This window comes from Citrus clementina, unplaced genomic scaffold (genome assembly GCF_000493195.1).
Source record: "Citrus clementina cultivar Clemenules unplaced genomic scaffold, Citrus_clementina_v1.0 scaffold_3, whole genome shotgun sequence".
Taxonomy (NCBI): domain Eukaryota; kingdom Viridiplantae; phylum Streptophyta; class Magnoliopsida; order Sapindales; family Rutaceae; genus Citrus; species Citrus x clementina.
The window spans coordinates 6,747,622-6,764,477 of NW_006262339.1; the positions used below are offsets into that span (position 1 = coordinate 6,747,622).

A 16,856-nucleotide genomic window follows, 5' to 3' on the forward strand; every position below is an offset into this window, starting at 1 on the left:
AAGGGTAATGTGATAATTTTCTTCTTTAAAGTGATGTAATTATTAAAATTAAAAAATAATGAGTGAAATCTACACAACAATCCAGTTAAGAAGATACATCTCCTTCATAGAAAGAGCTGACTGTCGCTAGCACGCATGTAAAATTATCAAGTAAAGATTTTACCACGAAAAAGCACTCGTTGACCAAGAAGTATCTTCAACCCTATCCCTCTGCCTTTATTGTGTCGCAGTATTTACATTTTATCCAAGATTTAGAAACACCACTAAAAAAATTTTTAAAATAAATTTTTACTTATCATTTGAAAAGCGATATAAATAAATAAAAATATTTAAAAGGTTTTACAAATATTTAGTTTTTTGAAGCCTTCAATTTAATATTATATTATTTTTTTATCTTCTCATTGAAGAGAGAGGTATTATAATTATTATTGTTTTATTAAAAAATAATATGAACTTATTTTTATTTAAAAAATATTTTAAGAGATAATTAATTTTTTCACTCTTTTATTCACTATATAGGTAAGTAAATAAATATTTATAGAAAATTCTCATGGTAACGCTCTTACCCTTTGGAAAATTCTTTACTTATAAAAGGCATCAGCCATACACAGTTTCTTAATAACAGAAGAGAATACTTAGGATTCAACCATTAAGAGAGAGTGAAAATCGACTTCACGGGAATACAGGTGAATAGCATGAGAAGCATTCCGGATTTGGGAATACGCAAATTTTAGGCCCTTAATAGTGTAACCCTGAAAATTTATTAAACCAATTGAACAAAAAAATCAATGACCTTATTTTTCATCTACTGTACAAGTACAATAATACAACAGAAGAATAATGGCGAGGAAAATTTAAATATGGGCGGGGAGGAGGAAGAATTAAGACTAATATAGCACCTTGATAGATCAATAGAGAGAGTTGTAGGTAACGAAAGTAGCGATAATGGAAGCTCCACAGACAAACAGTGAAGGGAGTAGAGTGACATTCAAGAGATTGCTCTGGCCCAAGAACCCAGCCAGAGTAATTGTGCCATCCGCGATGACCCGAGCAATTGTCCCAGCTTCTGTTGAAAGTAACCCGCCATTGTACGTTCCGCGAGAAAGCCTGGAAGACATCACCCGAGATAGTAGTGACAAGTTGACGCCTGCACCAAAATACGTTACAAAATAATGAGACATACTACATTAGAATCTAATATTTCATAGGTATTTTCTCAATTGTCACTCAATATATAATCACCTTCAAGTACTTCAGCAAAAACAAACAAGACGAGTCCTGAGCAGACATATTGTGGAACGGAGTAGGGGATGAGCACATGGAAGCTAAAGAGTATGCCTATACAGACCATGATTTCAGAAGCCAATAAAATTTGCCTGCAGCCAGATCAAAGAGTGAAGACATCAGTTGGTTACAAAAAGAATTCAAGAGTTCACATCAGAAAACACAGAGAATGACAATGTGATTCTGTTGGAGACTTACCTATCTTCGAACATGTTGCTAATATAGCTGCCAACAATGATGTTTACTGGAAGAACGGTAAGGCCAAGACATGCAAGAAAAATTGCGACCGCGCCCGTGGACCATCCAAAATAGTATGTAGTAACAACGCTAGATTCAGAGAGTAAAATCTCCATCACGTACTTGAGCATAAAATATATCAACAATTGAACCTGGTAAAAACATCAGAATTTAGGTGAGAGGTAATTTGAAAATATAAGCGTTTCAGCTTGAATCTTAAGGTAAATCATTTGCGATGAGAAAAGCAAGCACAGAATTGAAGTATTGAACTGAATTAAGCACATGATAGTAACTACATGAACAACACTAGAGCTTTGATTGATTAATAACCACTGGTTCAATGGTAAGTTCCACTGCGCCGTAAAAATCTGAATGATCTAACATTCTGATCAAAGCAAGCAGTATTTGGATCATCTCAATCTACTTTCCCAAGCCATTACAGAGATGCTAAACATATCACTATTAGTTGCACAAAATCCTGATTTACATACATGCCTAGAGATGTTCTGATATATGGTGCAACAGGTGCATTCCAGGGAAAATTAGTTATCTTTTAGCTACATAAGTTCTGGATAGTCACAGTTCACCTGCTATTCTGCAACTGCACACCAAGGAGATCAAAGGTTCTGTATGGTAATAGTTTACCTAATAACATCTTGTTTTGTAAATTTAAAAACACAAAAAAACAAAAGAAATAGAAGAAAAGGAAGAAGAGGAGACATCCAGATTCTGTTAATTATATTTGAGGTCTTGTATTAATTAAATATCAACATAGACCCACATTTACATAAAGTCAAAAGTACAAGGACTTGAATGTGCGAGCCATAAACGGACATGGTGTGTTTACCTATCAAAGTTAGATACATCAGATCGAGAACTGATGATGCAAGGATCCTATTGTGACATTGTAAGTGTTCACTGTTGCATATCAACTCATAGTAACAAGCTAATTTAAAAATCTACGATGCCATTGCAATGAAGATCATAATGTTTGGGCAACCAAGTCAATAAAAAAACAGTACATAAAATAGCAGGTCATGCTAAGCAAAGATGTCTGGTTTACACCTAACGAGAAGTAAAAGTCATGTTAAGCAAATATGTCCAGTTGACACAAGCTAATGAGAAGTAAAAATCTTGTACCCACGTAGATGTACGTACTTTCCAGGTCAACAACACAATCCATGAAAATCACTGACAGAAATATCTATGTTTTTGAAATGAAGAAAACGTTAGGAGTCAATTTCTTACCTTTACAGAGGGCGTAAGTAGTCTGTATGCTGATCTAATTGAATTGGCTGGTGGATGAGATTCCTCAGAAGTTTCATCACTTCCGTCATATTCTTGGTCACCATCTTCATCTTCTGGTTTTTCTTCTGAAGTTATGAGCAATGGTTGCTGAAGACCTTTTTCCAGTGCACTATTATCTACTGGTTCTGTCATTTGTATGGCCCAACACCAAAATCAAACATTTATTCTTTTACATAAATGGAATGGTTTCAAATTATAACATATAAAAATTCCATGCATAAAATTGAGAGAAAGGGTGTTTGGATACAACTACTCAAGCAGTCAAATGTAACCATGTAACCATTTTCCTCCAATGTAAGAACTACTTTCATGTAACCGTTATTCTACCCTATACAGAACAACTTCCAATATCTACCTCCAATAGCAGGTTATCCTACTGGTATTGACTCTTTGGCCTTTAATGTTCATAACTGGTCCCATTTAGCTGAGCTAGTAGCTGGAGATGAAGACAATCCTTGAAACTTGATGAGTAACATCAGCACCCAGTCTCCACCGCAGTTTTATAAGACACGTTGTTCACATTCTTAAGACCAGATGAGATATTGTACAAAGTGTCTATAAGCCAATACAGGGCCGGTTACATACCACATAAGGCAAATACATTTCTTGAATTGAATAGCCAATGAAGCATGTACCCTTAATAGAGCAAGAAATAAAGACCTAGTATATTCTAGTTGCCAAGCTGAATGTATGCAGCTCATGCATAAATTTTTTTGAAATAGAATATAAATGTTTTCAAATTTCTACACACATCCATCAGTATTACCTCAATATTTTGCTTTATATGTTTGACTTGGGGGTAAAAAACTATTCATAACTTTGAAATTTTGTAGCTCCAATTAAAACCTATCAAACTTAAGTTTATAAGACTTGAAAAGTCAAAACTTAAAACAATTAGAATTATTTTACAGGCTTTTGGTTTTTGATATTATGAAGCAACTAAAAGATAAAAAGAGAGATAGTTATATAGTTTAGTGTCATATGAATGGATCAATGGTTTGTTCAAACCCAGGAAGGAGTGGTGAGCATGATTGCAGGTGTCAAAAATATTAAGCCATAAAAGACAGTGTGATAGGATTTAACATACCAGCATTCGATTCTTCCTGTGTATGATTCTCTTCAATATCCCGAGAAGGTTCTTTAAATGAGATACACAACCATACCAAATAAAAAAGCCAGGCAACAGCCATAATCCAACCAGGTAACGTGTTTTGATTAAACGTCAACTTGTAGATTTTAAAATTTGTTTGAAGCAAGCCAGCAAGAGCAGGACCACAAGCCATTCCTAGAGCACTGGCGCTAACAAAACCTGCCGATGCCTGCATGCGGATTTTTAGTGGTACACAATCACTGATATAACGCCGGTTAACAGCTCTAGCTGAACCGAATCTGCAACATAAAATTTATATCTCTGTCAACTTGTGATGAGAAAAACAAAAGGATTATGTATTTCATATGGATTCCACAAGAAGAGCAACTTTTGGGTGATACATTTTATTAAAATAGAAATGAGCTCTGAATCAATTTTAAATCTCCAATAGTGGCACATCAACTCTGGTAGATAAGAAAGTAAGCAAATACAGATTGATCTGAGTAAAATACACTAGAAATGGTATTGGAAGTTACTTGGAATTTTCTGGGTAAAATCCATCAAGGAATTACCCAAATAGAAGAAAACAAAGAAGAATACTTACCCACAGAAAAGACGGCCAATTAAGAGAACTGCTATGGAACTGAAATCATATGCCAATGCATACATGACATTTCCGATGAAAAGAACAATGCTGCTGAATACAAGAGGTTTGAAATATGATCTGTTTGACCAAGCGCTAAAATACACAGAAGAAAAGACCTGTGCTATAGCCATTGCCCCAATAACAATACCGCAGACTGTTGCAGCAGCTCCAAGGCTCATGGAGTAGTCATCTGCGGTAGGGACAATAATATATGTATTCACCATATAAAGAAACGTGTTTGCTAAGTTCAATAGAAGTGACATAAAATGGTATTTCTGATCATCAATATGTTCCTCAACAGGACTGGGCAACTCTTCTTGCATAATCAGTGCATGTTGTGCCATAAAGTTGAGGAAGTTTGTAGAGTTGGATAACCTGTCTACAGCTGCTTTTATCGAATCGACCACAGGATCCTGCATGGTAAATTCACAAACTTTGGTACATGAACAGAGTCAGGAAGAAACAGGATCATACAAATTGGATTAGAAAGAGAAACCTGGAGGGGAAGAGCAGGCTCATCATATATGGATAAGTAGCTTCCTTGATGATCTTGAAGTTCGTGAAGATTTCGAGATATAGCTCCCACAACAGCACCTAACCCCTGCAGATCACAGAATTGGAAGGTAAAACTTCACAATGAAACAATAACTTTATGGAGAATATGTAGACATTATTTTACACTATATTGCTATAGCATACCCGAAAACTCATGACTTTACAGTTTCACTCATAATTTTCAAGAGTACAATAAAAGTATGCAGAAGCCTAAGTGTATAAATGACTAAATTTAAAAATTAAAAAAAGGGGGGGCTCTTGGATTTTTGACACATTACCACATGCTTGAACACTTGCTGCAACTGGGAGTAAGGATGATTAGCACGAGTTTTGACATAGTAATCAGTGAATCTATAACCAAAACGTTTATCAAATTTCTTCAGAATCTTACGCAGACCAATTGCGTTTATCTCAACAAAAAAGAGAAGCTTTAAAAGATCCATTCCTGCTGCTCTATAGGCTTCTCGTAGTTCTGTCATCTGGGATATATCTGGCTGCTGTAGAAGAGCATCATGCTGTTCCCTAAGCCTGGCTAACCTGCTTGCAAGAAGACCTTGTTGTTCCAACAGGAAAAGAACAATCTTCTCAATCTGAAAATATAAAAACGAAGGGGTTCGTATTAAGTTTTCCTTTTGTGGCGAAAGCACAAAATAATAAACTACAAAGGAAGCTCATAAGAGTATAACATGTTTGTTGCTAATGAAAGAGATGAACCTACTCCTTACCAATCAACCAAAAGTTTAGATGTTTATGATTATATAACCATTCGGCGATTCGCAAGAGATTTCTCAAAGATGTATTTAAAGTCAATTTTGGCCAACCATCCACCTTCTCCCTCATGTCATTCCCAATTTATAATATTCTTCTGTTAGCAAATCCTACTGTCACTTTGCTACGAGACACAGTTCTGTTAAGTAACATCTGTGGATTTTTTAAACATAAGTTGGAGGGAAGGGTAGGCGAAAGGAAGGTAGAAGAAGGTGAGCATCAAAATCAAGAACCAGCTCCAAAGAAACCATGGACAACCAAAGAACTTATAAAGTGTGGTTGACAGCATGACCTCTAAGGACACTTCAATCTGCACCTAGTTAGACTCAATGCATGCATAATGTTCAACATTGCTCGTCTAAATTTATTACATAATTTATGAAATAGCATACAGAGGACTTCTAATATGCATCTTCCAACATACCTGATTATCCAGCATTCTTGAGAAATCCTTGAGAACATGACGGCGATCTTGAGCTCCGACTTCAATTTGTTGAGCATATTGTTTTACTTTCTTCTTCATTAATTTGTAGTTAATATAATAACTGAAAAAAAACCATTATACGCATGGTAATATGGCAACTGTGATAGTAAATAAATAAATAAAAATTGTTGCACATGATAAAATTTATAGATATGCTGAATGACTTTGCAAGGAGGAGTGAAATAAACCCTCTTAAAAGACACTGAATAGAAACTATAGATTTGTCATGCTCTATGCATATTAGCTAAACATATTAACTAATACATATTAGCTGTCATTGCAAACTTTTCGATCAAAAGGCAGTTAAGAGTATTATGAAAGCAAATGCTCGTCACCGAACAATCCCTTGAACGGTTCATTTCAGTGAAGATATCCTTGACGCCTACCATAGTGCAGTCAATACTAAGTATTGCAGCATAGAAGGCAGAACAGAACTTCAACCTTACCTTTGCCATTCTTGAATCTGTCTTTCCTTCAACTTTTTCCCAAAGGCAACCATTTTTTCACTACAAATAAGTGATACAAATTTAGGTCAGAGAAGAAACAAAGGCAGAAAAAAAAAAGTATAATAAATATTTTTGTGGTGTAAAAAAACAAGGACGGAGAATTATACTTTTCATTCACTACCTTAAAAATTGACTGAATACCAACAATAATTATGCATACTAAACACTAACACTTTGCAGAATTAAGGGTGAGGATAACAGCCATAACTGCAAAGAATTCATATATTGGTCTTTCATTTGGCTAATATCCTTTTCATCTTACATAGATCTATGAAAAAGCTAAAAAAAATTATGGTTTTGTCACAATAAGTTGAGCAAAATTGCCACGGGTCTTCTTCTGGTAAACCTCATCTGAAACCAATTAATCACCTTAGAGTAGATTAAAACAAAAAAATCTTTTCAACGACTAGTTCATGTTCCTCCAGTCCACAACAATAAAACAGACACATGCAATCAACCTGTGCAGTGTTTCAAGTCACCCAACTACAGTATCCTCCAGTTTTCTGGGCCATTTCAGAACAAAGCAAACCAACCTTTATACTATAATTAAGCTCTGAATTGCCATAGCTAACATCAGCTAAAATACTTTGTCAAATTAAAATTTAAAATTTTTTACCATACCTTAAATATTACAATTCTCCGTACGAAAAGTCAACTTATGCATTCCATAAAATTCGTGCAAAGCAATAAAACATATACATAATTTGAAGCACGTATCAATAGCTACTATTTGAATTTCTTATAGCACTTATATTTTACCTAATACCAGTAATATTTAATAATTCTACAAAGACACCGCGGAGTTGACCAAGTCAACTAAATCATTGAGGTAGCCAATACTATAAACTTAGATTCAAAACTAAAAATTAAACAAAAACTAACAAATAAAATCAAAAATAAAATTTAGTTACAATCAGAAAAAATCATAAACAATAAAACAGTAGTAGCAAATTAATCAGCTGCTCAGACTTCCATTAACATAACGTATGTAAGGCAAAAGAAAATATTCGAAACTGCAGAATTTTTTTTAAAAAAAAAATTGAACACAGAATTATTAGATACAAATATTTCGCGCGAACCAAACAGAAAATGAATCCAAAAAGAAAACGCATTACCTGCTATGAATCAAAGTTTAGATGACCATCAACGAACACCTGAACAAACACAAAGCGGCGCAAAAGAAAAAACACGGCGAAATTTCAAAAACGGTAAAAACAAGCACGGAATGGGTTACAAAACGGAAAAATCGTCTTCAGAGTTCCATAGTTTTTCGGAATCACATAAGACAGAGATTCGAAGAGATTGACAGATACCTTAAACAAATCCAATACGGAGCTGGACTTATTATCTCAAGAGCAAGGATCTTGCAATGAATTTCGCAATAACAAAAAGGAATAAACAAATGAAAAGAAATTAGAGAATGAATGAAGAGTGTTTTATTATGCTTCGGCTTTGATTGGTTATTGCGAATGAATCTTTCCAATTCAATAATTAGAGGAGGAAATAATAATAATAATAATAATGAGAGAAAAAGGAGAATTCAGTTTGTTGGCTGTCAAGAGTTCGCTTTTGTAGTAAGCTTTTTCTCGTTACAGTGCATTGTTTTTGGGGAAAATATAATAAAGTTTGGGGGGTCCTTCTGTTACTATTATGATCCTCGTGACTCGGCAAGTGGGGTCATCTTGTAAATTTTCAACACCATAACTGAGATCTAAGCATACCAAATTGATTTTGAGTTGGTTTGTTAACTTTGAAGTATAAAATCTAATTGCAAGTTGCAACCAAATGTCCAAATACCAATTGAATTCTCTTCTATTGATTGACTAATTACGACGTAATTAACTGTACAATTTTTTTCAATTTCTTTTATTTAATGGCACGCATATATTTGAGGAATTATCATAATTATCCACCTAAGATTATGTTAATAGTTCGACTTGCCATTTGTTGTTATATGGTACACAAGATTAATTAAGCCAAGTTTAAATTTTTTTAACTTTTTTTCTCATCTCGCCGGTTGGCCGTGTCTGTATTCAAAATCCTTAAGAGTGAGGCCATAATTATATTTTCATTATCTTTCTTTTTTGTGGCCGTACATTAATTATACAATGATTTCACATGGCAATAAACAAGGGAGGGCCGAAGTATGGGTTCATGCAGCTTTTTCATTTTTATTTTTTCTATTCTCTTTTTGTAGGGACGGTGAAGATTATGATTGATGCAATTACCTTGAATAAAAATATTTAATATTTTTTAATAGAAATAAAGATAAATCACGGTTAGTATATATAATTCTTCATTGTTATATAAACGCACGTGTCATGTTTGTACTATTTTTCTTTTCTTTTCAAAGTTCAACGCAAAATGACAAGACGTACCTACAAGGCTAGAACATTAGGGACATAAAATTTTGAAAATTCCCTCAAATTTATTAAAATAACAAAATCTTCCCTGAAGATTCCAAAATAACATTTCTATGACTGATCGTTGGTGCTTACCCTTTCCACACAAAAGTAAAACGCTAATCATCACCTTTTCCTTTTGACGTGTGATTTCAAGATTCAAATTATAATTGCTTTTAAAAACTGGCAAATGTAATGTTGATTAAAAAATACACTTGTAAAAGTCAAATTATAATTGACTTTAAAAACTCTCAAATGCAATGTTGATTAAAAAATACACTTGTAAAAGTGGGCATGCACACATGAAAGTCACTGAGAATTTAATACTGTTGATCCCAACAGAATCAATATTTAGGTAGATTTTTAAGTGTAAAGTTACTAGTATTGAACAAAAGAAATTGACGATACGGAAGGATAAAAGCTCGTTTAGTTTTTATATTTTGAAGTTAGTGTTTATTTATTCTCTATATTTTTTAAAATGCTTCAAAACATTTCTATTGTTAAACTATTGACACCCCCCGCCGTTACTTTGTATCCATTTTAGCTTATTTTTACAATATTACCCTTTTTGTAATATTGTTTCTTTTTTGACATTAATAAAAAATAAAATTGTCAATTTAACCCCAAAAATAAAATAAAAACAAAGAAAATATATACTAATCTTTGTGGAAGCTATGTAAAAAAAAATCAATTACTATTTTTTTGGACATTAATAAAAAACTTGATATATTAACTCCTCGTGGAGTATTCAAGAAATTAATATAATTTTTTTTGTTTCTATTTTACTTTTTTGGGTTAAATTGATAATTTAATTTTTCTTTTTATTAATGTCCAATAAAGAATAAATATTATTGTACGAGGGTAATATTGTAAAAGTAAATCAAAAAGAATAAAATGTAACAGTAAGGGATGTCAATACTTAACGGCAAGGATGTTTTGAGGTATTTTTAAAAATATAGGGACTAAATAGGTATTAATCTCAAAATATAGGGACTAAAATATGGAAAGTTGATAAACTATAAACAATCAAAGTTTACGAATAATTGAATATTGAGATTTTTTAATACTAACCTTAAATATTGTAAATTTATCAAAATAAGTAAATTTAAAATATTATTTTTTAATAAAATTCTCCTAGTCTAAAAATGAAAAATAAAACAAACAACATTTAAATTCGATATAAAAAAAAGACAAAAGTCCTGAAAGCAATAGAAAAAATAGAAAAATCACTTAAAATTATAAAATAATCAAGCAAGAAATGGAATTTCTAATTCGATCATGAGGCAGGACGATAATAGCGGTTTTGGATTTGTCTCGTCTTGTAATAAGTTTTGCAATAATATATTATACACAAAAAAACGAACATATATATCCTTAGGTTACAAATTCCAAAAATTACTCTACTATCCTACATTAACGTCCTACTTCAAAATCCTATTTCCTTTTTTCAATTATTTGTAATTAATTATTGTGTTTTATAATAGTCATGCAATGCACGTAATGAAGAATCAACTTGTGGTGGTGAACTCATCATTGAATTTGAATTGATTGAGTGTTAAATAACTTTTTGTAATTTTTTATCATGCGGGTACTTATAGTGATATATAGTTAAGAATTAATTACATGTTATTTATTATCCAATAACTACTAATTATACTATTTCAAAAAAGCTCGCCTACAAAGCTCATTGAAGTATTTAATTCAAAGCTCATTACCAAGTACTTCTACAAAAATTTGGATAACATATTGTTTAGGACCTGTCTACCTTACAGATTCTGTAACATACGCACCCAATGCATGCACCACACCTGTCCTGCATATGGAGAAAAAGCATGCAATTGTTTTTGTTTGGTAGCTAGCTAACCAATCAGGAGCTGGCTAAGTTGGATCTGTATGTTACAGAATCTGTAACTTAGCTAGCTCCTATTGTTTAAAGTTAAAACGCAGCACTTAAGATCTTTATCCTTTCAAATATGTTAAGCCATAATTTAAGTTTGGGGAACCCACCCTATATTAAAATCAATCTTGAAATTTATTTATTTATTATTATTATATATATTAGGTCAAGAGATTATTTAGTTTAAGAAATTTAATTTAATTTAATTAGGTCTTGAGATAACTTATCATATAGGGTATTGTTAAGTTAAATCATATAAAACATATAGCAAATCCAAAAATAGTTTCCCATGACCTCCTACTTATTTCAAATATTACCATTTTTTGGTGAGACTATTTGAATCCACCAAATTTCTCTCTATACTAATTTTAAAAAATAAATTCATTATTAAAAATTTAAAATTTTAAAATCTCAAAAATACCTTTCACTAATCACTTTCTCTCTCTATCTTATAATTGCCTATTCTTTTCTACTCTCACATTTGGCAAACTAAACACTCATCTTCACTTCCTTTTTAATTTATTTTTTTAGCATTTCTTAATATATCATGGTCTATATTCCATACTTTTAGTATATAAGTTTTTTTTTCGGACGAAGCTACGGTGCCCCGGGTGCATGGTACCCTTGTTTTTGGTAAATTACTTTGCAAGCCCTCTTATTTGCTGAAAAGTGAAAAAATTAAAAGTTTTGAAATTTTAATATATAAGTCCAAAATATTTCTACTATTTACACTTAAGAGTATATTTCTATTATTTATATTTGAATACTAAACCATAATTGATTATTATGAAATTTTTTAACATTGTCATTTGGTCATATTATTATTGATAAATTAAAATTTAATTACATATTTAAATTATTTATTATTGATTAAATGAATTTTATATTGTTTCTAAAAATTGTTTAATATTATTGATAAATTAATGTATTTGATTATATATTTAAATTATTTATTACATATTAAATTAATATTATATTATTTTCAAAAAAAATTATGCATTAATTTTTTTTTCAAGTTATTGGCCTTATATTGTCATTAATTTTAATAGTAAATTAGATCACTTGATCAAAATATAAAATTTTAAAATTATCCAAAATTATTTATCAAACTTTTGATCATTTTGCTTTTTTGAAAAACAATAGAGATGTCAATGTTAAAAGCCAAATAGAATACATCCATGCTGTTGAAGCAAGTTTTGCGTTAGATCTAATGGGCAACTCATATATGGATAAAATATGGGGTAACATGCACCAAGTGAACGGTAGCTGGACCCTTTTTTTAAATCACACTACTTCATAGACCAAAGAATCAATAGTAGGACTTTTGTCGATCAAAAAATCTACTTCTAAAATATGATGGTTTTAAACTTTTAATTAAAACTATTTTATTAGGTTAGAGTTTATGAAAAAAAGGAAACAAAAATAGAGGATAGAGTTCATGGGTGCTAAACTGCTAATTATAAATAAAGAAAGAACATAAATAAAGAAGATAATAGTATCAAAATAAAAACATATTTAATTAAATATACCTTACGAATTACGCAACTTGTTCATTAATAATATTATTAGAAACATTTAATTTAGGCATATGCATGTTCGTTATGGTCATATATTATTATTGTTAACAAATTAATATTTTTTATCAGGTATTATTTTTTAATTGACATATTCAAATAATTATTGTATATTAAATAGATATTATGTTAACAAAATATTTTTTAAGGCGTGTTAATTTTTCGTGCATTTTAAAATTTATACATGAGATTACATTATTATCCATACATTATACTCATGCTAATAGTCAAACTAGGTCAATAGATTTAATTGTAAAAAAAATTGAAACAATCTGGACATATATGTCAACATTTAGAAACTTTTACCTTTTTTAATTTTTCAGAAAACATCAGGGATGACAATGTTAATAACCATGCAAACCCATCTGCACGGCCATGCAACTCTTTGGTTAGATTTAATCATTAAATCACTAAATGACAAAATAGGGGTACCAAACACCAGTTGCAAAGTAGCAGGACCCTTTTTTTTCTTGATATTTAGTAGCTTTCATGTTTGATAAAAGTCAATTTCTTAGATGTTCATCAACTTTTATGACTCATGAAAATTTGTTGATGTTCATTTTCAAATGAGGGGTTTTGTTTCTCTTAATTAGTGATAACAATTATTTATAGGTAAAAGAATATATCTGAATGAATTGATGAGAATTTATAAAATTGAGAAGAGAAAGAGAAGAAAAAGTAAAAAAAAAAAAGAATAAAATTTTTAAAATTATTTAAATAATAAAATTTTTAATAAAAAGGAGGATGTGGAGAGAGAATTGATGGGTTTAAATAGTTGAGTAATATTATATATAACTTAATATAGCTGCCTGTTATATAATGTGATCGAATATGACGTATGTATTATGATGATGATGCATCTTTGCACGATATTCATTCATCCTCCTGATAGCGAAATCTAATTGTGTTCCGTGTATCCAACTAATGGTTAAATGGAACAACAAGATGGATGGCCTCATGGTAACAACAGCCGACACAACGACCGCCAAAGATGAGTTTGTGTGCAATTTGTCAACTAAAAATGACAATAATGATAATAATTAACAATAAAGAAAGAAAGTGGAAGTATAACAGTCGGCGATAGCGGAGGATTGATTCTGTGCCTATGGATAAAGACAAAGGCTTGGGGTTAACGTTTGATTTGTGCCGAACGCTGCCACTATACGCGGACAACGCTATAACAAGTGTCACGCACCCATAACATGATTAACTTAGACGCACTGTGCAGCCGTGGATCGGATCCTTATCCAAACTTAACCCATTTCTCTTTTATTATGCATCCATTCAAAGTTGTACAAGATTGCATTTACAATTTTCTTTTTTAATTATAAATCAATTAAGTGTTGAAATTTCCGTTTTGTTTTAGTAGAATTGATCCGATCTAGATTCATGATGATTATAAATACATCAAACAAAAATACCAAGTTACTTTTCTTACTTGGGATTCTATTAAAATTAAAATTAAAATTACGTTTATTATAATCAATCAATAATTTATTTCTTACACTCTCAAAACACTTTGGAACAAATAATTTCTTTAACATAAGCAGATTTTAAAGAATGTAAGTATGTAACAACTAATTCATTGATTTTACAGCTAGTTCTTTAATGCAATGCACGAATATATGATGACATGTGACGTAGTGATAAGGACTTCTATGCTTGTGGTTTTGTCCAAAAAAAAAAAAAAAAAACAGATTGCGTTTACTAATCGGTAATTGAAATAATTTAGAATTAGAAATGAACTGAAATCGGAATGAGAAATGAGAATCGAAATAAATAATTTGCTTCAGTTGTAGGAATCAGAATCGAAATGAACTATATTGCCATTAATTTGTTTACTTTGTCTGGGAATCGAAATGTATTATTATAAGTTATTAGAATAACCTTAGTTGATTATCATTATTATTTAATATGATAAATGTGGTTATTATTATTCAAAATAATTATTTTTAATAATAATAATTTAATTGAGAAACAAAAGTAAAATTATGAAATTTAAATGAGGTGAAATAAAGATTTCAAAAGTTTAAGGACTTGATCCTAAAAATATGCAAGTTCCACATGTTTTATTCTCATTTTCACCTGTATTTAGTAAGTAAGAATAATAAATTATTCTCATTGTAGATTTCAATTTCCCAATCTAGAAAATAAATGGACCATTAATGTTACTACTCGAAAAAATAAAATAAAAAATAAAAAATCATCGAAGGGTGGTGATATTGCAATCACATCCCAACTTTTTTAAAAAAAAAATCGTAATTATTATATTACCCTTAAGTAATTCAATTATAGTTGTGTTGGACTACCCCGCCCGCAAAATATTGATTGGTTGTTATAATTTGTATGCCACCGTGAACCAGGATTCCATTTGGCATGCTTTCTTTCTTTCTTTCTATTGTATTTTTATTTATTTATTTATTTTCAAACTCCCATTGTCTTAATAACAACGTGATAAACAAAAACATCAATGACTAATTATAGTCTATAGAACAAAGATAAATATCTATCGATTATTTGAAGTTTTACGTTTTATTAAAAACGTATAAATATCTTTTTTTGTAATTATCCTCATGAAATTCACAGAGTGTAGCAAAATCACAATTTGTTACAAGATTTTCAGAATATTTTTTTTTTTTTTTTTTGGTTTGTGATCCAAATACTTCATTATTTATTAACCTCGTGCCCTAGTTTGCATGGAGAAGAAACTTGCTTCCACAATTCAATCCCGACATTATTTTCACCGAGATTCTTCCAGCTTTTACTGCTAAAAAGCTTTGATCAAGATAGAGATATTACTACTCTTTGATTGAAGCTAACATAAAATTTGAATATGTGAATTTAGAATTTGCCTACTCCTTATCTTTTTTTTAAAAAAAAAATATTATGAAAGAAAATATGAATTAAATTTAATATATCACTAATAAAATTGAGAGCATCTACGATTTAAACTGTTTTATTTTATTTGAATGGGACAATTTAACCTTATTAAAGAGAAGTCAACGAGCTCATTGTCATACCGAAGGACCACGAATATTTGTTTGGACGTATAAAAGTTACGTACACGCGTGACGTGTTTAATGATATTAATTAATAAGTGATTGCGGCCATAACATAAAAGAAGTGGCTGTCGCCATGAGACAGTGGTCCATTAATTAATCTAACATCGAATATATAAGTACAATTAAGATATTTTGAAGCTAAGCTTTCTGTAACTTCTATTGATACGGAGCTGTTTTACTACGACCGAAGTTTTAGTCACTAGTCAGACCGCTTAATTATAGATCACGTGATACAACCAGCACTCCTTTAAAAAATTTATTTGTTACTTTCTGTAATCTCGCACGCACAGACACAGACACGCACCTAATATTCCATTCCCTCCCGACAAAATCTAATTGTTGTGCTGCTTGTTGGCGGCCTTGCGATTCTCATAGATCTACATATTTTTTCGATACTTGCGATATAAAGATATGCATGAGATTACATTTTTTTTTTTATTTATATAACACGTCGCTGTCAGACATGATTAAAGGAATAATTTGGTGAGAAATTTTGGTTGATTTGAACTCATTCCTACTTCGGATCGTAGAAGAATACGTTGTGTCTCTGGGAATTTAATTACCGGTTGAGATGGGACTGTCGTTTTCAATAATTATTACCGCACACAAAAAAAAAAAAAAAAAAAAAAAACCATCAGTTCTTTCAATTCTAATTAAAATAACATATCAGAGGATTAATCAGACAAGATAATGAGCGTTGTTACATTTGACGTGTTTATGTATACGCTCTTCTCCTTACTTACGCAAATTAAGCTGCCGTGACTGAAGACTACTCAAAACAACGCGAGCCATAATGATTCTTGATGCAATCAAGTCGGGATTATTTATTCAACTCAGTACTAATCGAGTGTTTGATTCTTAAACACTACACATCTGTACAACAATATAATAAAGCAAGCACATGTCTTTCTCATACTTGATTATTGAAGTTCCTCTGCAAAGCTCCATTATTGCTCAGTCACCCATTCCTGGATCACAACAAATGACATGTGGTTGTAATTGGTGGTGGGGTGACTAGGGGGACTAGCACGTGATTTAGACCC

The 16,856-nt window shown here is 31.2% G+C and overlaps 1 protein-coding gene across 1 annotated transcript; it reads right to left on the reverse strand.

The window, feature by feature from the left end:
* Positions 1-568: 568 nt before the first annotated feature.
* Positions 569-8,434, reverse strand: LOC18048917 (SPX domain-containing membrane protein At4g22990). The gene is made up of 13 exons (XM_006440457.2): positions 8,192-8,434; positions 7,994-8,032; positions 6,819-6,878; positions 6,313-6,433; positions 5,399-5,710; positions 5,062-5,166; positions 4,524-4,978; positions 3,917-4,218; positions 2,770-2,954; positions 1,483-1,673; positions 1,243-1,376; positions 900-1,147; positions 569-752 (listed from the first exon to the last, which is right to left on the reverse strand). The coding sequence occupies exons 3-12, from the start codon at positions 6,869-6,871 to the stop codon at positions 909-911; spliced, it is 2,097 nt and encodes a 698-aa protein (XP_006440520.1). The 5' UTR covers positions 6,872-6,878; positions 7,994-8,032; positions 8,192-8,434; the 3' UTR covers positions 569-752; positions 900-908.
* Between the last annotated feature and the right edge of the window lie 8,422 nt (positions 8,435-16,856).

Bases quoted from the DNA above. Each gene is read 5' to 3' on its own strand.
- LOC18048917 (XM_006440457.2), bottom strand. From the start codon at position 6,871: ATGGTTGCCTTTGGGAAAAAGTTGAAGGAAAGACAGATTCAAGAATGG. The intron at 5,711-6,312 runs GTATGTTGGAAG...TTATATTTTCAG, and splicing joins CAAGAATGCTGGATAATCAG to ATTGAGAAGATTGTTCTTTT. The intron at 1,674-2,769 runs GTAAGAAATTGA...TGTTTTTACCAG, and splicing joins TACTTACGCCCTCTGTAAAG to GTTCAATTGTTGATATATTT.